General features: G+C 40.9%; 1 protein-coding gene across 1 annotated transcript in view; it reads left to right on the top strand.

Moving 5' to 3' along the window:
- The first annotated feature begins 396 nt into the window (after positions 1–396).
- Positions 397–24,902, top strand: part of LOC142865744 (putative killer cell immunoglobulin-like receptor-like protein KIR3DX1) — a 50,415-nt gene continuing 25,909 nt past the window's right edge. The window contains exons 1-7 of the mRNA XM_075998981.1: positions 397–430; positions 658–693; positions 1,487–1,771; positions 2,619–2,910; positions 3,892–4,211; positions 4,921–4,968; positions 16,211–16,362. Of these exons, the coding sequence (XP_075855096.1) occupies positions 397–430; positions 658–693; positions 1,487–1,771; positions 2,619–2,910; positions 3,892–4,211; positions 4,921–4,968; positions 16,211–16,362 (1,167 nt within the window). The remainder of the gene's footprint in view (positions 431–657; positions 694–1,486; positions 1,772–2,618; positions 2,911–3,891; positions 4,212–4,920; positions 4,969–16,210; positions 16,363–24,902) is intronic.

Genomic DNA, 24,902 nt, shown 5'->3' with positions numbered 1-24,902 from the left:
TACATTTTCAACATAAAAATGCATACATATTAATTTGGCAAGGGAACGTTGCATGATACAAATGAAATTACACACAATTACTGCTCTCAAAAAAGGCAGTGAAACATTAAAATATTCTATGATTTTGGACATAAAAAATTAAAATTGAAATTTGGGCCTTTGAGGTTGGTCAGTGATTAGGTTGAAGTCAGGCCTTTATTAGGGGCTGTGTTAAACAAAAAATATCTGAAATTTTTCCATCGCTCCCCCTACATCTAGGGTGAGGGTTGGTCATCTTCCTGTGTGATGCAGTATCTGCAAACTACATAAACTGTGAAACTTGTACCATAGCAGCCACATCCTCTTCATTTTCCAATTTTGCTTGACCCCTGTGTACTCCCCAACAGAACTGGCATCATGCCCTCCAAACTCATCCCTCTTCTGTGTCTAGGTGAGTTCTGGAATGGAAGGGAAGAGGGTAGTAGGATGGAAAATGCTGTCCTGAAGACCTAGCCTCGCCACATCCCAGGGCTGGAGGTGGAAACCCACAGGAAGCCAAGTTCATCCACCCTACAAGCCCAGGTTGAGCTACCAAGTCTGATATCCATGACAAGGTCCAGTTATGGGGAGGGCAGGATTCACCTGGGAACAAGTAATCTGATGTGGTTTTCCCTCCAGGATTCTCCCTTGGCTATAGGACCATCACACACGTGGGTGAGTCCCCTGAAGTCCCAGGGTGCCATGTTGGCTAACCACAAAGGGATCTCCCAGGTAGGAAGGGTGGAGCACGGGGTCGAACTGATGTAGGTGACTTTGCAAGGGCTGTACAGTTATTCTCCTGGGAACCCAGTAATGAGGTTCCCTGAAAACCATGGGCCCTCATTTTGTTCTGGAGAACCTCCATAGACAACCCCTCTGGGCTCAGCCTGTCTTTCTGAAGGAGCCTGTGATGTTCAGAACTGGGGGTATCTGGAGATCTGCTGGAATAATCTCTGTAAGGCGGGAAGGACTCCATGCTAGGCTACATAGAAACCCCTGAACACCAAGAGTAACACAGCTTCTCCAGCCTGTCTGTGAGGCTGAGCTAAAGGGCTTCCTGCTGCCGGGTCTGAGGAGGGACCAGTCAGCAGACAGTGACCTCATGTCCCTAGGAGGACATTCCTGGGTAGAAGAACTATGGCAATGAGTTTCACAAGTTGTCCTATATGGCTTGAATCCAGTTACTTTCTCCCATGTATATATTGTTACTATAATAGAAATATTTAAGAGAAAAAATTGTTGAACACTTTAACAACACTCTAAGTAAATTCCTGAACTGGAAACACAGCCACATACATGCTGGGGTACACTGTGTCCCTGGCCCACCACCAGGTACACCTGGGCATCAGAGGGCTCCAGGTTGGGGGAAAATCCTTGGAAGGATGTAAAGGATTCAAAGCCCCTGAGGTAGTGGGGAAAGGGGCGGCTCCACATTTTCTTCTCTAAGACTTGCCTCGTCCTGTCCCAGGTGGTCACAGCCATCCCTTCCTGTCAGCCTGGCCAAGCCCTGTGGTCCCCCTAGGAGGACGTCTGACTCTTCATTGTCATTCCCACCTTCCATTTGTCATATTCAAACTCTCTAAAAGAGTTAGGAGCCAAATCTCTGAAATCCACACTGTCCCTTCTCACAATACCTTCACCTTCAGCCCAGTGAACACAGCACATGCAGGGACCTATAGATGTTCTGGATCTTACACCCAGAATAACTCTGTGTGGTCAGCACTCAGTGGCCCCCTGGAGATGGTGGTAACAGGTGGGAGAAGCCAATCCCAGCCCATGTCCACCTGTGTCCAGATGGCCCTTGCCAGAGTCCACACGCAGCACAGCCAGAGAGTCATTGTAGGATTCCTGGTCAAGCCTAACTGTGGACAAGAAGCCATCTGACAATTTAGAGAGAGAATATTTAATGTGAGGAGTTGAGTACCCAGGTGAAGGGGAAATGACGCAGTGAAGAAGGAGAAGAATCTACCCAAGGATTGGAGAAAGCAGGGTGTGAGTACCAGGTACAAGAAGAGAGGACCCAGGGAGGAGCAGTGTCCCCTGAGCCACCTGACCCCAGCACCAGTCTTCCTACACGGGAAGTTCTTATTTTGTCATAGAGGAGCCAGAGCCTTGGGGAAGACGTGGCCTCCTGGGAGATGCCTCTAGAGGCTTGGATGGGGAATGGATGGGGCAATGTTACCTTCCTCCCCTCCTCCTGCCAAGTCTCCTGAAAGTCATCTCCTTTGCTCTAGTGGATGTGCAGAATGTCTCCAGGAAAGTTAGGAACCACATCCTGCAGGGTCACCCTGGCCCACCCTAGAGAGCTGGGAGGGGATGGGGTGTGGAGTGGGCCTCACAGTCTGAGAACACAGAAAGCACAGAGAAGATGCTGGGGCCATTGTCCAGGTGAGAGTGAAGCAGGTTGAGGTGAGGCAGGAGATCCAGGCTACAAAAGACACAGTCCACATAATGACAGATGATGCCCAGAGAAAATGCAAGCTCACAGTCAGGAGAGAAAGGCAGGCTTTGGTGATGATGGGGAAACTTCACTCTTGTGTTCTCAGGGCACGGGCTGAGGCAGGGTGACACCTGTAATCTCATAGTATCTTTGCTCCCAGGTGTGTTCAGGAAACCCTCCATCTCAGCACACCCAAGCCCCCTAGCGCACCCAGGAGATAGTGTGACCCTGCACTGCCTCTCAGAACTAGACTGCGATAACTTTACCCTGCACAGGAAGGGGACCACACATCATTCCCAGCTGCCTGCCAAGAGGGTCCATGCTGAGCTCCCCTGCCCCCAGGCTGAATTCTCCATAGATACCATGATGCCCACCCATGCAGGGACCTACATATGCTACGGTTCTCTCAGTCACTCTCCCTGTCAGTGGTCAGCCCCAGTGACCCCCTGGATGTTGTAATCACAGATGAGTGTGGCAAGACCAGCCTCTGGTCTTTTCATGCCCTGCAGATATCAGGGGGTGACGTGGTTGTTGATCACAATGTTAGTACAGTCAGCAAACTAGGCACAAGACATACCATGAACCTCTGTATAGAGGAGTGGGAGTGGAACAAGGAAAAGACCAACCAACATAGAATGTATTATAATTACAGAGAAAACAAATTAGGCAGTGATAAACACTGTGAAAGACATACCGAGAAAGACACCTGAACCTAGAATTGGGGCTGGTTTCCCACAGCTCAGGCGCTGAGGGGCCTTTTGGGGTCAGGTTCTCACCCTGAAACCACAGTCCCCTTCCTCCACCAGGAGACACAGTGACACACCAGAAGTCCCACCAGCCAGGGCCCTGGGGGATCTGAATGGAGATGGGGATCCTGAGGAGTTGCTGAGCAGTATGGCATGACATGTCCTTCTGCCCAAAGAGGGAGAAGGGGTCACTTGCAACCTCCCCAAGGACAGGCACACCTATCACCTTGGGAGGTGTGGATATACCAGCTGGTTCCAGTGGACTCAACCTGTGATGTTCTTATAGGTCCTGTGGATATTATTGCACTTTTCAGCATGTAAAGTTGGAAACAGTGAGACCCGTAGCCTCATAGTTCCAGGTCAGGGGATCTAAGGCCAGTGCCATGTTTTCTGAGGATCTCCAAAGAGGGTAGTTATTTCCGTGTTCCAGGAGGGCCTCACACTTCCCATGGGTTTAAGGAACAGTAAGACATGAAGATACAGTAAAAAGATAGTGGAAAAATAAATAAAAACCAGAAGAATTACAAAGACACACACACACACATGAATCAGGATTGTGGAGACTAAAATATGGTTGAGATAGGCACTTGCAGACCCTGAGTTTGGTCTCAAAACAAGAATGAGCAGAGAGAACTTTTTGTTCAAGCACTAAGGATAACGTGGCATGGCTTGTGTTGTAAAGTAAAGCTCTCTTTTTCTCCTAGGACAATATGAAAAACCTTCTGTCTCCACTCAGGTGGTCCCCATGGTGAGCTTAGGAGATATTGTGAACTTGTCCTGCAGCTCCAAGAGCCGGTTTGGCAAGTACCATCTGTCCAGGGAGAGGGAAGCCCGTGACCTCTGGCTCAGTGGATGCCAAAGGCACAGTGGAACACTCCAGGTCTATGTTCCTCTGCGCCCTACAACCCCTTCCCACGGACCGACCTATAGATGCTACGACTACTTCCATTACGCCTCCCATAAGTGGTCATGCCCAAGTGACCCCCTGCACCTTTCTGTCACAGGTGAGGATTCCATACCTGCTGCATACCCGGGGACCTACTGCATCATAGAGCTGTGTCTGAGGGGTGTTCTGACGAGACACAGGGATCTTAGATCCTGGACAAAATGACCCAATGAGAAATGCAGAGAGGAAAAAGAAGCTGCGTATGACAGGGGCTGTCAGTGTAGGGTGGTAGAGAAGGCATCTCCAAACCCCCATCTTCCTCCTGTACAGAGGCCACTTTCGAGTCCTATGTACCCAGGTGAGTGAGGAAAGAGCTCAGGACAGTCACAGGAGGAGGTGAGGCCAGATGTAGTTTGGGGAGACCAGAGATTGCATCCACCCTTCAGCCTTATCCGTCTCCCAGAAGCCCCTCCTGACCTTTCCCCCACAGACAGATCTCCCTGCTGAGAAATGTGGGTATTTATCACCCCAAGAGGAGAAAACATCTCTTGATTATGGGCTCCTTCTTCATCAGGCATCTCCTAGTGTTTGCTGCACATTCACGTCCCAGAGGGAGGGAGTGTCCCTGCCCCTGGGATCCTGTGAGACGGTCTGCAGGATGACAAACCAGTCAGTAGGTGGAGACAGAGTGCGGGGAGGACAGGGGACCATGTCCTAGACTGTGATCCTAGCTCACTGGTACAAGGAATGACCCTTGCTCACCCCTTCTCTGTCCTTTTCCAGGAAGCACCCCTGAAGGGGTGACCCTTGCTCACCCCTTCTCTGTCCTTTTCCTAAGAGTACTTGCCCATTACCCATGGAATCAACCTCCAAATCCAGTAAGTAAAGGAGGCTCTTAGCTTCACGTGTGAATCCCTGGCGAGACAGAGGCTCCTGTGTGCATGATGGCTTTGCCACCTCCCAGTCCTAGGACCTAGGTCTATTCAATTCCAGTGTCTGCTTCACAGATTCTCCATGGTTATCTGAGACACTGTGGTCAGCATGGGGATCAGTGGTGGCATTTAGCCTCATGCCCTGGGATCAAGGTCTCATCCAAAAGGGAGGAAGGGGCCAGAGGGAACCTGACCACTCCTGAGAAGCGATACTTGTCATCCCTCCATCAGGGTCTGTGAAAATGAGAGTGTTGGGGGGTTGGAAGAATTTAAGGGAACATTGTAAATATTTGTGGTCCATATTTTAATGTTCGATGACTAAACACTCAACAGTTTAGAAGCAAAAGTGTCCTGTGTTCATGAGAATTCCATTCCAGTGTCATGTGAGGGAGGAGAAAAACCATAACGAATAACAGCTAAAGCAGTACTGAGAGGAAAGTTTATCTAAATAAATGTCTATCACCAAAAGTCAAAAAGGTCACAAATAGACAATCTAATGAAACGACTCAAAGAGCTGGAAAAAGAAGAAAAGCCCAACCCCAAACCAAGAAGAAGTAGTGAAATCAACAAGATCAAATCAAAACTAAACAAAATTGAAAACAGGGAAGCTATTCAGGAGATCACTAAAACAAAAAGTTGGTTCTTTGAAAAAATAAACAAAATTGACACGCCATTGGCTAGGCTAACAAAAAGCAGAAAAGAGAAATCTCTAATAAGCTCTATCAGGAACAAAAAAGGTGATATCACAACTGATCCCAAGGAAATACAAGATATAATTTATGAATACTACAAAAACCTTTATGCACATAAACTGGAAAATGTGGAGGAAATGGACAAATTTCCAGAAACACACAGCCTCCCTAGATCAACCAGGAAGAAGTAAATTTCCTGAATAGACCAATCTCAACAGTTGAAATCGAAACAGCAATTAAAAATCTCCCTAAAAAGAAAAGTCCCGGTCCAGATGGTTTCACACCTGAATTTTACCACTCTTACAAACAAGAACTAATACCTATCTTGCAGAAACTATTCCACAATATCGAGAAGAATGGACACCTCCCTGACACCTTTTATGAAGCGAATATTACTCTGATACCAAAACCAGGAAAGGATGCAACAACAAAAAAAAAAACTACAGACCAATATCCCTAATGAATACAGATGCAAAAATTTTCAACAAAAGCCTAGCTAACCGAATCCAGATGCTTATCAAAAAAATAATCCATCACGACCAAGTGGGCTTCATCCCAGGGATGCAAGGATGGTTCAACATATGTAAATCTATAAATGCAATACACCACATAAACAGAAGCAAAAACAAAGACCACATGATTCTTTCAATAGATGCGGAAAAAGCTTTTGACAAAATTCAACACCCTTTCATGATACGAACACTTAAGAAAATAGGCATAGAAGGGACATACCTAATAATGATACAAGCCATATATGACAGACCCATAGCCAACATCATACTGAATGGGGAAAAATTGAAATCATTCCCACTTAGAACTGGAACCAGACATAGCTGCCCACTATTTCCACTTCTATTCAACATACTGCTAAAAGGCCTGGCTATAGAAATCAGACAGGAAAGTGGAATTAAAGGTATCCAAATAGGGGAAGAAGTGATCAAACTTTCACTGTTTGCTGATCATATGATATTATATTTAGAAAACCCCAAAGATTCAACCAAGAAACTCCTGAAACTGATAAATTAATTTAGTAAGTCTCAGGATACAAAATCAATACACAGAATACACAGAAATCAGAGGCATACATATACACTAACAACAATCTAATTGAGAACCAAATCAAAGACTCAATTCCCTTCACAATAGCAACAAAGAAATTAAAGTACCTAGGAATAGACTTAACCAAGGAGGTAAAAGACCTCTACAGGGAGAACTATGAAACACTGAGGAAGGAAATAGCAGAGGATATGAACAGATGGAATCCATACCATGCCCGTTGGTCGGCAGACTCAACATCATTAAAATGTCTATACTACCCAAACTGATCTACAGATTCAATGCAATATCTATGAAAATCCCATCAGGATTATTCACAGATATAGAAAAAAATAATTTTATGCTTTGTATGAAATCAGAGAAGACCCCAAATATCAAAAGTAATCCTAGGTAACAAAAACAAAATAGGAGGTATCAATATGCCAGATATCAAATAATACTACAAAGCTGCAGTAATTAAAACAATCTGGTATTGGCACAAAAATAGGAATATTGACCAGTGGAACAGATCTGAGAATCCTGATATAAAACCATCCTCCTATAGCCATCTAATCTTTGACAAAGCAGACAAAAACATACGCTGGGGAAAAGAATCCCTCTTTAATAAATTGTGTTGGGAAAACTGGATAGCCACTTGTACAAGGCTGAAGCAAGACCCAGGCCTTTTACCTCTCACAAAAATCAACTCACACTGGATAACAGACTTAAACCTAAGGTATGAAACTATTAAAATTCTAGAGGAAAAAGTTGAAAACACTCTCCTAGACATTGGCCTAGGCAAAGAGTTTATGAAAAAGTCCCCAAAGGCAATCACAGCAGCAATAACAATAAATAAATGAGAGATGATCAAACTAAAAAGCTTCTGAACAGCCAAAGAAATAGTCATGAAAGTAAATAGACAACTTACAGAATGGGATAAAATTTTTGCATCCTACGCATCTGATAAGGGGCTGATAACTAGATATACTTAGAACTCATGAAAATCAGGAAGAAAAAATCAAATAACCCTTTTAAAAAGTGAGCAAAGGTCTTTAACAGAAACTTTTCTAAAGAAGACAGAAGAATGGCCAACAAACAAATGAAAAAATGCTCAACATCTCTAATCATCAGGGAAATGCAAATCAAAACCACAATGAGATATCACTTAACCCCAGTGAGAATGGCCTTTATCAAAATGTCCCCAAACAGTAAATGCTGGCGTGGATACGGAGAGAGAGGAACACTCCTACACTGCTGGTGGGACTGCAAACTAGTTCAACGTCTGTGGAAAACAATGTGGAGATACCTTAAAGCGATACAAGTGGATCTACCATTTGATCCACCAATCCAATTACTGGGCCTCTACCCAAAAGATCTAATGACACTCTACAAAAAAGACACCTGCCCCTGAATGTTTATAGCAGCACAATTCATAATTGCAAGGCTGTGGAAACAGCCCAAGTGCCCATCAATCCAAGAATGGATTAATATAATGTGGTATATGTATACCATGGAGTACTATTCAGCTCGAAGTAATAACAGTGATATAGCACATCTTATATTTTCCTGGTTAGAGCTGGAACCCATACTACTAAGTGAAGTTTCCCAAGAATGGAAAAACAAACACCACATATACTCACTAGCAAACTGGTATTAACTGAGCAGCACCTAAATGGAAACATAGGTACTGCAGTAATTGGGTATTGGGCTGATGGGAGGGGGAGGGGGGCAGGTATATACATACATAATGAGTGAGATGTGCACCATCTGGGGGATGGTCACGCTGGAAACTCAGACTTGTGAAGGGAGGGGGGAAAGGGCACATTTTGAAACCTTAAAATTTGTACCCCAATAATATGCCGAAATAAAAAATAAAAAACAAATGGTGCTGGGAAAACTGGATAGCCACATGTGGAAGACTGAAACAAGACCCACAACTTTCACCTCTCACAAAAATCAACTCATTCTGGGTAACAGACTTGAACCTTAGGTTTGAAACTATTAGAATTCTAGAGGAAAATGTTGGAAATACTCTTCTAGACATTGGCCTAGGCAAAGAATTTATGAAGAAGACCCCAAAGGCAATCACAACAGCAACAAAAATAAACAAATGGGACCTGATCAAATTAAAAAGCTTCTGCACAGCCAAAAAAAAACTGTCAAGAGAGCTAACAGACAACCCACAGAATGGGAGAAAATTTTTGCAAGCTACACATCTGATAAAGGGCTGCTAATTAGAATCTATTTAGAACTCAGGAAAATCAGCAAGAAAAAATCAAACAACCCTATCAAAAAATGAGCAAAGGACAAGAACAGAAAATTGTCAAATTAAGACACAATAATGGCCAAGAAACATGAAAAATGTTCAACATATCTAATATCAAGGAAATGCAAATCAAAATCACAATGAGATATCTATCACTTATCCCCAGTGAGAATGGCCTTTATCAAAAAGTCCCCTAGCAATAAAAGTTGGTGTGGATGTGGAGTGAGAGGAACACTCCTACACTGCTGGTGGGACTGCAAACTAGTTCAACCTCTGTGGAAAGCAATATGGAGATACCTCAAAGCGATACAAATAGATCTATCATTTGATCCAGCAATTCCACTACTGGGCATCTACCCAAAAGATCAAAAGTCACTTTATGAAAAAGAAAACTGCACTCAAATGTTTATAGCAGCACAATTCACAATTTCAAAGCTGTGGAAACAACCCAAGTGCCCATCAATTCATGAGTGGATTAATAAAATGTGGTATATGTATACCACGGAGTACTACTCAGCTTTAAGAAACAATGGTGATATAGCACCTCTTGTATATTCCTGGATAGAGCTGGAACCCATTTTACTAAGGGAAGTATCTCAAGAATGGAAAAACCAGCACCACATGTACTCACCAGCAAATTGGTATTACCAGATCAACACCTAAGTGGACATAGAGGAGTAATGTTTATCAGGTGCCGGGAGGTGAGAGGGAAGAGAAGAGGATGGGTATATACAACCACAACGAGTAAGATGTACAACATTTGGGGGATGGACAGGCTTGAAGCTCTTACTTGGGGGAGGAGAGGGGCATGGGCAATATAGGTAACCTTAACAATTGTACCCCCATAATACGCTAAAAAAAATTTTTTTTTTAATTTAAAAAACAGAGATTTTGTTTCTCTAAAATCTTCCCCAGGACCAAAATATGAATTTTTCATAGTTGTCCTGAGAAACAGAAAAAACAAGATAAGTGCATGTATGTATCTGTCTATTTACCTATGTAGGAATTGATCACATGGTAGTGGGGCATGGTGATCCAAAAGCTGCAGGGCAGGGCAGTAGCCTGAAGACTCAGGGAAGAGGTACAGGCCCAGGTCACAAGCAATATGCTGACAGAATTGCTTTTGCTGAGGAGAGATCATCAGATCTTTTTTTCCCTCACAATTCACTTATCTTACAATATATATTTATATTTTGCTGTCATCTAATATCCATGTATCTAGACTCTAATATTGTCTCAATACAAGTAGGTTCTTTGGAAAACTTCCATTCATTTTCTATGACACATTTCATACCTGAAGAACCATATGGGGCACACCTTAGACACCTAACCTTTGCCCATGGAAACAGTGGGTAAAGGTTTCTCCATTTGCACCAAGTTCATTTTGAACACTGGAGCAATTGATTCCTACTGGAAGCTTTTCCCTTCCAGGCTGCCTTTTGTGCAAAGCTCTCAGAATTCCAGGATGACAATATGAACGAGGCAAATCTTTAAGGTTGGCAAGCCTTATTCTCAACTTCCTTGTCTCACTTCCCAGACCTCAGCTTCCTTGTCTGAAGTTGCATTTCCACTTGGTCTCCTCCAGGCATCTCAGATGCTCCTTTCTCTCTCTAACTTCCTGTCTTCCCCCTCCTGTCTATCTCTGTCTTTCTTTCTGTCTGTCTCTATCACTGTCTTTTTCTATCTGTCTCTGTCTCTTGCTCTTTGTTCCTTCAGTTGATCACAACTAATAGCTACTAATAACTTTCAGTAACTTGAACACTTCACACGTGTTTTTCTGAGAGCATCCCAAATCCCCATGCAAGCATTGTCACTGCACTTAGAAATGAAATGGTAATTACTTCCCAGCAAGAGATGATCTCACTGTGTCCCAAACCTTCATCTCAGGCATAAGATGCTGCCTTCCACACAAGTGCTCAGACTGTGACCATGGCAGCTGCTGCTCCAGCAAGAAATGGCATTTGGTAAGTGGACCATCTTTTTAATAGCTGTATATTTACTGAAATGGAATATTTGGAATATGACAATATGGTATGTATGTACGATTCTTTTTTTCTGCTTCTGTGGTCAAAACTAACCACTTAGAAAAAAACATGAAGCAGTGATGTTTTCTGAGAGACCCAGAGACAAAGAGTCATCTCAAACTTTTGTCTCAGGGCAGCTTGACATGTGCTGTCTCCCTTCTCTGTGAAAGCCCCACCTGAAACACTCTCTATGAACAAATATGCCAAGTGACACACACCTCACTTTCCTGCTTGTAAGTGAGTTAACAGAATGCTTAGCTCTGGACTCCTGTTTACACACCTACTGCGTAATGGCAACTTCTACTTGGAACATTGAAAAGTTTTTGAAGTGGTAGCATGGTGTGCTTTCTTTGGCAATGGCAGTAGGTGTCTTAATGTTCTCTGTGAGGAGTGCAAAATCATACACCTCCAACTCCTTTCTTAGGTGTCTGGGGAACAGGATACGCTGATTGCAACAATAATTTTATGTTTATAGGAAATTTCTGGCATCTGTTTGAAGAAGGTAAAACATATCTTCCATTTAGAGAAAACTAAATTTTTTTCTTTTCTTTTTTTTTTTTTTTTTTTACAAAAAGTGACTAAGAGTTTTCAAGGCTTAGAGAGCAGGAATAATCAACAACTTTAAATGTGTTAAAGTCTAAGTATAACTCTGACACTTAACTAGATTTAATAGTGCCTTAATAGTTCCCAAACCTTTGCACCTGTTCCAGATCCATCGTGATCCAAAGCTCAAGCTTTCTAAAGCCGTCACTCAACTCAGTCTTTATGCAGTGGAAACTGGTCTGTTCTGATGGCTAAGCTCACAGCCACAAGAGCACTGGGGTGGGGATTTTCTGTCACTGTCTCAGTGAGTTGTGCATCACTTACTTTCTAATTGTGTCTCCATAATCATTTTTTACATAAAAAACAAGACATTATTTTTTCAAATGATTCCAGTTCTCAAAGGGCATGTGGGACTTGTAATCCCACCTTTTAAATTATATTTTTTTACTTTACGGCATCATATAAATGTGAGATTCTATTCTCAACTTACCTTTGATTATATCAAACATAGAAACTATAATTAATTCAATTTTGGTTTTGACCTGACATGAAAATGCAAAGTTCAATTGAAGAAATTGTTATGCAAAGCAAAGCTATGACCCTAAAGTAAACACTTGGCAAAAAATGTTTAAGTGAAAAATACGTCTTTTAAAATTTAACTTGTAATTGCCTGATAATATCTGAGAAGAACATATTGTATATTTGTGGGGTTTTTTTCCCTAAGAGATGTTTGTTTACACAATTTTCCCGCTTAAAAAATATTCTTTTTTCTTTGACTGTTTAGATTGAACACTTAAAATCTTATAGTCTCATTTTTTTACCTTATTCTCTATAAGAATATATTCACTATATTCTTTTTTATTTTTAAACTTGTTTTTTGTGTAAAATCAGCATGTTATGGGGGCACAAATGTTTAGGTTATGTGTATGGCCTTTCCCCCCACTTCCTCCAGTGTCAGAGTTTGAAGCGTGTCCATCCCCCAGACGGTGCGCATCTCACTCATTATGTATGTATATGCCCATCCCCCCCTCCCTACTCCCATCTGCTCAATGCCTGATAAATGTTGTTTCTATATGTTCACCTAGGTGTTGATCAGTTAATACCTATTTGCTGGTGAGTACATGCAGTGCTTATTTTTCCATTCTTGGGATACTTCACTTAGTAGAATGGGTTCCAGCTCTTTCCAGGAAAATACAAGAGGTGCTATATCACTTTTGTTTCCTAGAGCTGAATAGTACTCCATGGTATACATATACCACATTTTGTTATCCACTCCTGTATAGATGGGCACTTGGGTTTTTCTACAGCTTTGCAATTGTGAATTGTGCTACTATAAACATTCACATGCAGATGTCTTTTTGATAGAATGTCTTTTGTTCTTTTGGGTAGATGGCCAGTAATAGGATTGCTGGATCAAATGGTAGATCTACTTGTATCACTTTAAGGTATCTCCATAGTGCTTTCCACAGAGGTTGAACTGGTTTGCAGTCCCACCAGCAGTGTAGGAGTGTTCCTATCTCCCTACATCCATGTCAACATTTATTGTTTTGGGACTTTTTGATAAAGGCCAAGAATATAGTCAATATTCTTATCCTGATTTTTATATTTAGTGTCTCTAATAGTGTATAACTTTTCCTGTTTTAAATCATAATATTTTAAAATTACTGTATGGCTTCTTGTTTTTATTACTTACTAAATTTTTGCCTCAGTGGAAGCATTTAAGAATGAGTTTCATTTTTAAACAATGACTTTTAAAAATTTAAAAACATGAATCCAATTGCTGAGTCTAATAGATATTAATTGATATGCTTATATGCCATTGTATAAATATGTTTATTTGGCTAAATGATATCCAGAAAAATTGGCTTTATTTTTCCAACTTGGTGTCAAGATACTTTAATGTCATGTACTTAAAACCTTCATTTCAAGTCATTTTCAAACAAATTTTTATTCACACACTAAGTCCTGATCTTTTTCATACCTATAATTCTTTAAGGTCCCTATTTTAATATTAGTCAATCTGACAAATTTTATATCTCTGTATCTATTTATTTACCCATCTGGCCATTATATACTTCGCATTTTCTTCTATACAGTTCTATATCCTTGGTTTACTATTACTAAGTTGTATTTGTAATCTTAGAAATATTTGGTGAAGTTATTCCTCCTATTATAATCAGTTTCATCTCTCAGTCCACTCTTCTATTTTACCGAAACAGGATATTTAGTAATGTTGGCAATTTGGTTATAAAATACACTGTTTTTGTGTCCATATTTTCTTGGTCAAATTATTTAAAATATTGAATGATGCTATGCAATAGTTGGTTTTTTAAATTTTTTTCAAGTCTTCTTCTATACACATCATTTTCTTGCAATATTCCTTCCACATTTATTTGATGGCATAGTTTATTTGTACAGTTACACACATTTTCCTAAGCAATTTTTACCACAATTTCAAATATAGCATTGTCTCTAGGAATAAAAATGTGCAAATAGGCCGGGCGCTGTGGCTCACGCCTGTAATCCTAGCTCTTGGGAGGCCGAGGCGGGCGGATTGCTCAAGGTCAGGAGTTCAAAACCAGCCTGAGCAAGAGCGAGACCCCGTCTCTACTACAAATAGAAAGAAATTAATTGGCCAACTGATATATATATAAAAAATTAGCCGGGCATGGTGGCGCATGCCTGTAGTCCCAGCTGCCCGGGAGGCTGAGGCAGAAGGATCACTGGAGCCCAGGAGTTTGAGGTTGCTGTGAGCTAGGCTGACGCCACGGCACTCACTCTAGCCTGGGCAACAAAGCGAGACTCTGTCTCAAAAAAAAAAAAAAAAAAATGTGCAAATAATTGTTTGGCCTAGCAACCATCTGTCTTCAAAACTCATAATTATTAATAAAATTTATATAATTATATTTAGAGTTTTATTTATCAATTTGCAAATAGATCATTTCCAAAAGTTAAAGGTGATTTTGTGGTTACCAGGATAGACATCCATGCTCGTACTTCTCTGTGCCTTCTTGGTTGTTTTTACTAGAGACATTAAATTTTTAAATGTCAGCTTCCAGCACTGTGGTCTTCTTTCCAAAAATTGTCATGTGCTGCCAATTATGACCACTGTTATGGTGAAAAGGGTGATATTTAACATGGAAAAATAATGAAAAAAAAATACGAGAGATAGTGCATCCTTTATATACTTCAGTTTTGTCCATCTGTGAGTTCAGCAGTGGGGTTTGATTGGTCTCACCCAAACAATAGACACATTTTATTTGTCTGCTTGGTGTATTTTTAAAATGTATATATTTGGCCGGGCGTGGTGGCTCACGCCTGTAATCCTAGCACTCTGGGAGGCCGAGGCGGGCGGACTGCTCAAGGTCAGGAGTTCGAAACCTGCCTGAGCGAGACCCCGTCTCTACCAAAAATAGAAATAAATTAATTGACCAACTAAAATATATATACAAAAAATTAGCTGGGCATGGTGGCGCAAGCCTGTAGTCCCAGCTACTCGGGAGGCTGAGGCAGTAGGATTGCTGAGCCTCAGAGATTGAGGTTGCTGTGAGCCAGGCTGACGCCACAGCACTCACTCTAGCCTGGGCAACAAAGTGAGACTCTGTCTCAAAAAAAAAAAAAAAATGTATATATTTAAGGTGTACTATTTGGTTAATTATATATGTACTTTTATATATATACGTAGTAAACTAATCATGATGATCTTAGTGTTTCTTTTTCTAATTCCCCCATAACTATATGTCCTGCAGGAACAGCTATCAAAAGAACATCCACACCATGCCGACAGCCACTCAGGGCTCCACTGTGGGACACACAGGAAGCAGTCAGTCTCCCTTTGACTGACATGGCTTAAGATTCAGTCACTGCGGTTTTGCAAGTAAACATTCTGCAAGAAATAGCTTTGTGCTTACACAGGACCTGTTGTTAATGTTTGTATTCACTTGGAATAATGGGTTTTATGAGATAACGCAATTTCTGGATGTGATGAGAATAGTCCAAGTTGCAATCTCTAGTTTTCTCTCATTCAACTAAAAACAAACTCCAACATCTCCACCCAATGGATGGATTGGTCTCTGTTAACTTAAACTGGGGCGTTATCTTTGTCATTCAGACTGGTGTTGGAATCCTTGGAAATGCTTCACTTCTTTGCTTTTATAACTTTACTATTATCACTGCACAGATACTGAAACCCAGAGACTTGATCCTCAACCAGCTGGTCTTAGCTAACAACTTAGTTCTTTGTTCTAAAGGGATCCCTCAGACACTTGCAGTTTTCGGATTGGAAGCTTTCCTGGATGAGGCTGGATGTAAACTTGTCTTCTATTTACACAGAGTGGCCAGAGGGGTTTCCCTCAGCACCACCTGCCTCCTCAGTGGCTTTCAGGCCATTAAGCTTTGTCCCAGCATCTCTAGGTGGATGGACCTTCATATTAGATCCCCAAAGTGCATTGTTTTCTCCTGTTTCCTCTGCTGGGTCCTGCATTTTATGGTAAATATCCCAATTGCAAGATATGTAACTGGCCCAACGAATAGCAAAAATATGAGTATGGAAAACATGTATAGGTACTGTTCCTCATACCTTTCAGGGATACTATTCTCAATAACTGCAGTCATTTACTTGTTCACAGATGGTATGTGTTTGGCCCTGATGTTCTGCAGTAGCATTTCCATGGTCCTCATCCTGCACAGGCACAAGCAGAGAGTCCAACACATCCGCAGCAGCCGCCTCTCCCCCAGAACTTCCCATGAAACCAGAGCCACACACACTATCCTCATCCTGGTGAGCATGTTTGTCTCCTTTCATGCTCTAGCTGCTATTTTGTCATATTTGATAACCCAGCTGCAGAACCCAAGACAGTGGCTGAGGAACATCTCTGTCCTGGTGGCGTCAGGCTTCCCAACATGGAGCCCCTTTGTGTTCATTGTCAGTGATGCCCGAGTCTCACAGTCTTGCTTTGCCTGCTGCACAAGGAAGACAATGGTCTCTGGGCTGTAATTTCTTACAGGAATGTTGTATCATTTATTTAACCAAAGCCTTCCCATATTCACATGCTCATATATGCCAGTTATGGTGCAAGATCTTTGATATTCAGTATTGAATAAAACAGAAAATAACCATGGCCTCATATTGCTTTTATGAAGTATCACAAATAATTATGGTGTAAATAATTACCCATGTATATGGTGGTTCCTCAAAAAATTAAAGTTAGTATTACCATATGATCCAGTAATTTCACCTGTGGGTATATGTCCCAGAGAAATCGAAGTAGGGACTTGAACACATATTCCTAGCGCATTATTCATGCCAGTATTATTCACAACTACCAAAAAGTATAAACAACCCCTATTTCCAGGGATGAATAATGGATTTACAAATGGTGGTATAGACATATGATGGAATGCCACTGAGTCTTTATATGGAATGAAATTATGATTGACACATGCAACACATGGATGAAACTTGAAGTCATCCTTATTAATGCAAACCAGTCATGAAATGACAAATACCATATGATTCTATTCATATGAAACATCTAGAATGGTCAAACTCATGCAAACAACAAGTATAATATTTGTCTCCAGAGGTTGAGGGGAGGGAGAATGGCGAATTGTTTAATGGGCACAGAGTTTTAACTGGGGAAGATGAAAACGTTTAGCATGTGGACAGTAGTGATAATTGCACACCAATGTGAATATACTCCACACTACTGAGCTGGGCACTTCAAAACAGACCCATCTACAGTCACTGGCTGTTTCCAGAGACCCAGCTGCAGCCACCCAGTTGACATGCTGAACAGCCTTGCAGTCTCCCAGCTGGTCCCAGATGTCTGCTGTGATCCCCAAGAACTGCAGAGACTCTATTGCAATTATCTGTTCAGCTGACCCTAAAGGGCTTTCAGGAGTTCTGTTGATGACCTTGAGAACGGACTATATGTACACAACTGAGAGTTGAGCTTTGTTCACTGGGTGATGCTCCACTTTATGCATCAGTTAATGGTTTCAAAGCCCAAACATCTGGCAGCGCTGTGCGGGGTCTTGGGGTGTGACTGCCACTTGGACCCCCTTTATGAGTTCATAGTTGTTCAAAGATGAGTGAAGGGAATAAGAGCTACAAAAGAGCTGTTGGTGTTTTCTTTTTTAAAAAAAAGTATTTAACTGACAATCATTGAACATATTGAAGGTGTACCAGATGGTGATTTGATGCACAATTACAGCACATTGTGCAATGATCGCCACAGTGAAATGCGTTAGCACATGTGTCACCACCCACACTGCAAATTAGACCTAAGGGTCTCCATCTTAATCGGTGCCAGTGTTTCCTGATGCAGCGAGTGTATCGGGGTGAACGAGGGAGGGGCTGAGGGGAGGTGTGGCTGGGAGGAGGCAGAGAGTTGACCCCACCTATCCACAGCTACACGCATGGAAGCATGCACTCACATGCATAAACACCGGCCGCACACTTGCAGTCAGTGCACACACGCACACACACGTGCATGCATTCATGCACACAGCAGGAGTCCCAAGTCCACTGTGGGCGGGGAAGTGTCTGCTGTTTCTTCTCCATTTACATGGTCAGGGGTGCTCTCCCCACTCAGAAGAAAACTAAAACTCACCCTGAAAAACATTAGGGGGTGAGAGTATCCCATTTGGCTTAAGTTTTTTCAATCTCTAAAAAATAATAACAAGCCTGCCATGGACAAATCACTGCAGAGACCATGCCTGGATAGAAGTGCTAATGTAAACATATAACAAACTATCTCATTGTAACACACAAATATATGCAATAATTATTTGTCAATTTTTAAAAAAATACAAAAATAAAATAACAAAACAGAAAAAAGCATGTATTTAAAATGTAATAGTGTGTATTAGAAAAAAGAAATAAAAAACATTCAACAGAAACTCAGCCAGTCATAGTCTGGGGTAGACAAAAAGCCTCAGGTGTTTTGAGCTACTTGACCGGGGCCCTGAATCCCTGAGTTCAATATTTTCTTCTCCCCTTTGTCCAGTGATAAACCAGCCAACCTCATAATATTCATTAGATTGAAAGATGTTAAAAGTTATTATGTGCATGGTCACTAGGTCCTTGCCTGTTACAGGTGTCTAATTAGGAGTATCCAATGGTGATATTTTGTGCATCCCTATTGCCATTTCATGGCATGGACCATCAGTGCTCTCCTTTCTACCGGAAATTATCAATGATATGTTAACATCTAATCCGACTAGCCAATTCCAGAAACATCAGACACCAAAAAAAACTTATTCTTGAGATTCTATTTCTCTAAAATAATTCCCAGGACCAAAATATGGAAGCGTTCTTCAGAGAAGGAGAAACAACACAATGTGTACGTATGTGTACATTTCTACCTGTCATCTGTCCATCTATGTAAATAGAAGTTGGTCTGTGTTAGTTTAGGGCCGGAGAGCCCAGAATGTGCAGGACAGGCAGGAGCCTGAAGACTCGTGGCAGAGACGCAGGTCCAGTCGAAGGCATTTGCTGGCAGAAGTTTTTCTAGTTCAAAGGAGGTCACGAGCTCCTTTTCTCCTCACAATACATTTGCCATTTTATTGAATATTTTATTTGTTATTTGTTGTCTAATAGTCATCATTTTTATTATACTATTGACTCAATACAGGCAGATTCTGTGGGAGTTACTCTGGCTTTTTTTCTGATGCGATTCATACACTAAGGTTAAGTTGGACACACATTAGACACTTCACATGTGTCTTTTGAAACAGTGAATAAAAGTTTCTCTAATTCCCCAAAGTTCATTTTTAACATTGGGGCAATTTGGTTTCACTTGAATCTTTTTTTTTTCAGCATATTATGGGGGTACAGATTTTAAGTTTTAAATAAATGCTCATTTCCCCCCTCCCCACCTCCACCCACAAGTCTGAGTCTCCAGCATGACCAACCTGCAGATGGTGCACATCTCACTCATTATGTATGTATATGCCCACCCCCCTCCCCCTCCCACCTGCCCAATACCCTATTACTGTAGTACCTATGTGACTACTTAGGTGCTGTTCAGGTAATACAAATTTGCTGGTGAGTATATGTGGTGCTTGTTTTTCCATTCTTGGGAAACTTCACTTAATAGTATGGGTTCCAGCTCTAACCAGGAAAATATAAGATGTGCTATGTCACCATTATTTCTTAGAGCTGAATAGTACTCCATGGTATACATATACCACATTTTATTAATCCATTCTTGGATTCATGGACACTTGGGCTGTTTCCACAGCCTTGCAATTATATTGTGCTGCTATAAACATTCGAGTGCAGGTGTCTTTTTTGTAGAGTGTCATTGGATCTTTGGGTAGATGCTCAGCAATGGGATTGCTGGATCAAATGGTAGAATCACTTGTATCGCTTTATGATATCTCCATATTGCTTTCCACAGAGGTTGAACTAGTTTGCAGTCCCACCAGCAGTGTAGTAGTGTTCCTCTCTCTCCGCAACCATGCCAGCATTTATTGTTTGGAGATTTTTTGATAAAGGCCATTCTCACTGGGGTTAAGTGATATCTCATTGTGGTTTAGATTTGCATTTCCCTGATGATTAGAGATGTTGAGCATTTTTTCATATGTTTGTTGGCCATTCTTCTGTCTTCATTAGAAAAGTTTCTGTTCAAGTCCTTTGCCCACTTTTTAATGGGGTTATTTGATTATTTCTTCCTGATTTTCGTGAGTTCTAAGTATATTCTATTTATCAGTCCTTTATCGGATGGATAGGATGCAAAAATTTTCTCCCATTCTGTAGGTTGTCTGTTTACTTTCATGACTATTTCTTTGGCTGTGCAGAAGCTTTGTAGTTTGATCATGTCCCATTTATTTATTTTAGTTGCTGCTGTGATTGCCTTTGGGGACTTCTTCATAAACTCTTTGCATAGGCTGATGTCTAGGAGAGTGTTTCCAACTTTTTCCTCTAGAGTTCTAATAGTTTCATATCTTAGGTTTAAGTCTGTTATCTACTGTGAGTTGGTTTTTGTGAGAGGTGAAAGGTGTGGGTCCTGTTTTAGCCTTCTACAGGTGGCTATCCAGTTTTCCCAGCACCATTTATTGAAAAGAGATTCTTTTCCCCAGCGTGTGTTTTTGTCTGCTTTGTCAAAGATTAGATGGCTATATGAGGATGGTGGTTTTATATCAGGATTCTCACACCTGTTCCACAGGGCAATATTCCTATTTTTGTGCCAATACCATATTGATTTAATTACTACAGCTTTGTGGTATAGTTTGATATCTGGCATATTAATGCCTCCCATTTTGTTTTTGTTGCCTAGAATTGCTCTTGATATTCGGGGTCTTCTTTGGTTCCATACAAAGTGTAAAATTATTTTTTCTATATCTGTGAAGAATGCTGATGGGATTTTTTTTTTTTTTTTTTTTTATTTGAGACAGAGTCTCGCTTTGTTGTCCAGGCTAGAGTGAGTGCCGTGGCGTCAGCCTAGCTCACAGCAACCTCAAACTCCTGGGCTCCAGTGATCCTTCTGCCTCAGCCTCCCGGGTAGCTGGGACTACAGGCATGCGCCACCATGCCCGGCTAATTTTATATATATATATCAGTTGGCCAATTAATTTATTTCTATTTATAGTAGAGACGGGGTCTCGCTCTTGCTCAGGCTGGTTTCGAACTCCTGACCTTGAGCAATCCGCCCGCCTCGGCCTCCCAAGAGCTAGGATTACAGGCGTGAGCCACAGCGCCCGGCCGCTGATGGGATTTTTAATAGGTATCGCATTGAATCTGTAGATCAATTTGGGTAGTATAGACATTTTGATGATATTGAGTCTACCGATCCACGAGCATGGTATGGAATTCCATCTGTTTACATCCTCTGCTATTTCCTTCCTCAGTGTTTCATAGTTCTCCCTGTAGAGGTCTTTTACGTCCTTGGTTAAGTATATTCCTAGGTACTTTAATTTCTTTGTTGCTATTGTGAAGGGAATTGAGTCTTTGATTTGGTTCTCAATTAGATTGTTGTTGGTGTATATTCATGCCCCTGATTTCTGTGTATTGATTTTGTATCCTGAGATTTTACTAAATTCATTGATCAGTTCCAGGAGTTTCTTGGTTGAATCTTTGGGGTTTTCTAGATACAATATCATATCATCCGCAAACGGTGAAAGTTTGATCTCTTCTGCCCCTATTTGGATACCTTTGATTCCATTTTCCTGTCTGATTGCTGTAGCCAAGACTTCCAGCACTATGTTAAACAGAAGTGGAGATAGTGGGAAGCCTTGTCTGGTTCCAGTTTTAAGTGGGAATGATTTCAATTTTTCCCCATTCAGTATGCTGTTGGCTATGGGTCTGTCATATATGGCTTGTATCATTTTTAGGTATGTCCCTTCTATGCTTATTTTCTTAAGTGTTTGTATCATGAAAGGGTGTTCAATTTTGTCAAAAGCTTTTTCTGCATCTATTGAAAGAATCATGTGGTCTTTGTTTTTGCTTCTGTTTATATGGTGAATTGCATTTATAGATTTATGTATGTTGAACCATCCCTGCATCCCTGAGATGAAGCCCAGTTGGTCATGGTGGATTATTTTTTTGATAAGTGTCTGGATTCGGTTAGCTAAGATTTTGTTGAAAATTTTTGCATCTATATTCATTAGGGATATTGGTCTGTAGTTTTCTTTTTTTTGTTGCATCCTTTCCTGGTTTTGGTATCAGAGTAATATTCGCTTCATAAAAGGTGTCGAGGAGGTTTTCGTTCTTCTTGATTTTGTGGAATAGTTTCTGGAAGATAGGTACTAGTTCTTCTTTGTAAGTGTGGTAAAATTCGGAAGTGAAGCCATCTGGACTGGGACTTTTCTTTTTAGGGAGATTTTTAATTGCTGTTTCTATTTCAGCTGTTGAGATTGGTCTGTTCAGGGAATCTATTTCTTCCTGGTTGAGCCTAGGGAGGCTGTGTGTTTCTAGAAATTTGTCCATTTCCTCCACATTTTCCAGTTTCTGTGCATAAAGATTTTTGTAGTATTCATAAATTGTATCTTGTATCTCTTTGGGATCAGTTGTGATATCTCCTTTTTTATTCCTGATGGAGCTTATTAGAGATTTCTCTTTTCTGCTTTTCATTAGCTTAGCCAATGGTGGGTTAAGTGTGTTTATTTTTTCAAAGAACCAACTTTTTGTTTTATGAATCTCCTGAATAGCTTCCCTGTTTTCAATTTCGTTTAGTTCTGATTTGATCTTGTGGATTTCACTTCTTCTGCTGGGTTTGGTGTTGGTCTGTTCTTCTTTTTCCAGCTCTTTGAGTCGTTTCATCAGATTGTCTATTTGTGATCTTTTTGACTTTTGGTTATAGGCATTTATGGAGATAAACTTTCCTCTCAGTACTGCTTTAGCTGTGTCCCAGAGGAGTTGATAACTTGTCTCTCCATTGTCATTTTCTTCATAGAATTTTTTAATTTCTGTCTTGATTTCTTCATTTATAAAGTAATCATTTAGTCGGAGGTTGTTTAATTTCCACGTTTTTGTGTAGAAATGTGAGTTTCTGTTAGGGTTGATTTCTACTTTTATTCCACTGTGATCTGAGAAGATACGTGGTATGATTTCTATTTTTTTAAATTTCTTGAGATTTACTTTGTGTCTTAGGATATGGTCAATCTTAGAGAATGTCCCGTGAGCTGATGAGGAGAACGTATATTTAGTGGATTTGAGGTATTATGTTCTGTAAATGTCAGTCAGACCCAATTATTCTAGAGTTTTGTTTAAGTCCATTATTTCTTTATTAATTTTCTGTTTGGAGGATCTGGCTCGTGCCATCAGTGTGGTGTTGAAATCTCCGGTGATTATGGAGTTGCTATTAATCCATTTGCTTAGCTCCAGTAAGGTTTGCTTTATGAATCTGGGTGCACCTAAGTTGGGTGCATATATATTTACAATTGTTATCTCTTCTTGTTGAAGTGTGCCCTTCACCATTATATAATGACCTTCTTTGTCTTTCACTACTTTTGTTGCTTTAAAAACTAAATCATCTGAAGTTAGAACTGCCAAACCAGCCTTCTTTTGGCTTCTATTTGCTTGGCATATTGATCTCCACCCTTTTATTTTTAGTCTATATGCATCCTTGCAGCTTAGACGTGTTTCCTGAAGACAGCATAGACTTGGCCTGTATTTTCTTATCCATTCAGCCAGCCTATGTCTCTTGAGTGGAGAGTTTAAGCCATTCACATTTATTGAGAGAAGTGGTAGGTAATGTAGATTACTGTTCATTATGTTGGATTGGATCTTGTTGCTATGGTTTCTATCTTGAGCCATTGTAATATCTGGCCTTCAATATCCTTGGGTTTTGGTTGTTTTTATATTCGTGGGTTATTATTATGATGTTCCATGCGTAATGCTGTTTTAAGTACTTCTTGTAGGGCTGGTCTTGTCTTGGTGAATTCTCTGAGCCTTTGCTTGTCTGAGAATGTTTTTATTTCTCCTTCATATACGAAGCTTAGTTTTGCAGGGAATAATATTCTAGGCTGGGCATTGTTTTGTTTCAAAAGAGTGAGAATGGGGCCCCAGTCTCTCCTTGCTTGTAAAATCTCAATAGAGAAGTCTGATGTTATTTGAATTGGCTTTCCCTTGTATGTTTCTTGCTTCTTTTGTCTTACAGCTCTTAGAAGGGCCTCTTTAGTTGATACTTTGGTCAGTCTGTTGACTGTGTCGTGACGTCTTCCTGTTTCCATTGAATCTCCCAGGGGTCCTCTGAGCTTCTTGAGCTTGTATATCAAGATTTTGAGCAAGGCCTGGAAAATTTCCCTCTATTATATCATCAAACAACTGTCCAACCCTTGAGTGTTGTCTTCTTCCCCTTCTGGTAACCCTATGACCCTCACATTAGGTTTCTTCACATAATCCCACAGCTCTTGTAGGCTTTGCTCTTTTCTCTTGTTTCTCTGCTCTATTTCTGTGACTGATTTATTTAATTGGAGGGTGTTATCTTCAAGCTCTGAGATTATTTCTTCTGTTTCATCTACCCTGTTCTTGAGACTTTCCACTGTATTTTGTAGTTCCTTGAATTGATTCTTCATTTCCAGGAGTTTGGTTAAACTTTTCTTCATTGTGTCTATTTCTTTTTCCATATCCTGAAGGCTTTTTGTGGTTTCTTTATTTTGGTTGTGGAGTTGTTGTTGCAGCTCGGTGAGTGTTCTTATGATCCACATACGAAATCCCTCCTCTGTCATATTGGTTGCCTGATTTTGGTTGGTGTCCATTTCTAGGGGCCTGGTGCTCCTCTTTGGGGGTGTGTTTTCCATTTGGTTCTTCATATTTCCTGAGTTCTTTCGCTGATTTCTTCCCATGTCGATCAGTTGTTGTTTCTCTCCTTT

Source organism: Microcebus murinus, chromosome 32, assembly GCF_040939455.1.
Source record: "Microcebus murinus isolate Inina chromosome 32, M.murinus_Inina_mat1.0, whole genome shotgun sequence".
NCBI lineage: Eukaryota > Metazoa > Chordata > Mammalia > Primates > Cheirogaleidae > Microcebus > Microcebus murinus.
Note: the sequence above shows the minus strand (reverse complement) of the source record. Positions and strands in the feature narration are given on the sequence as shown.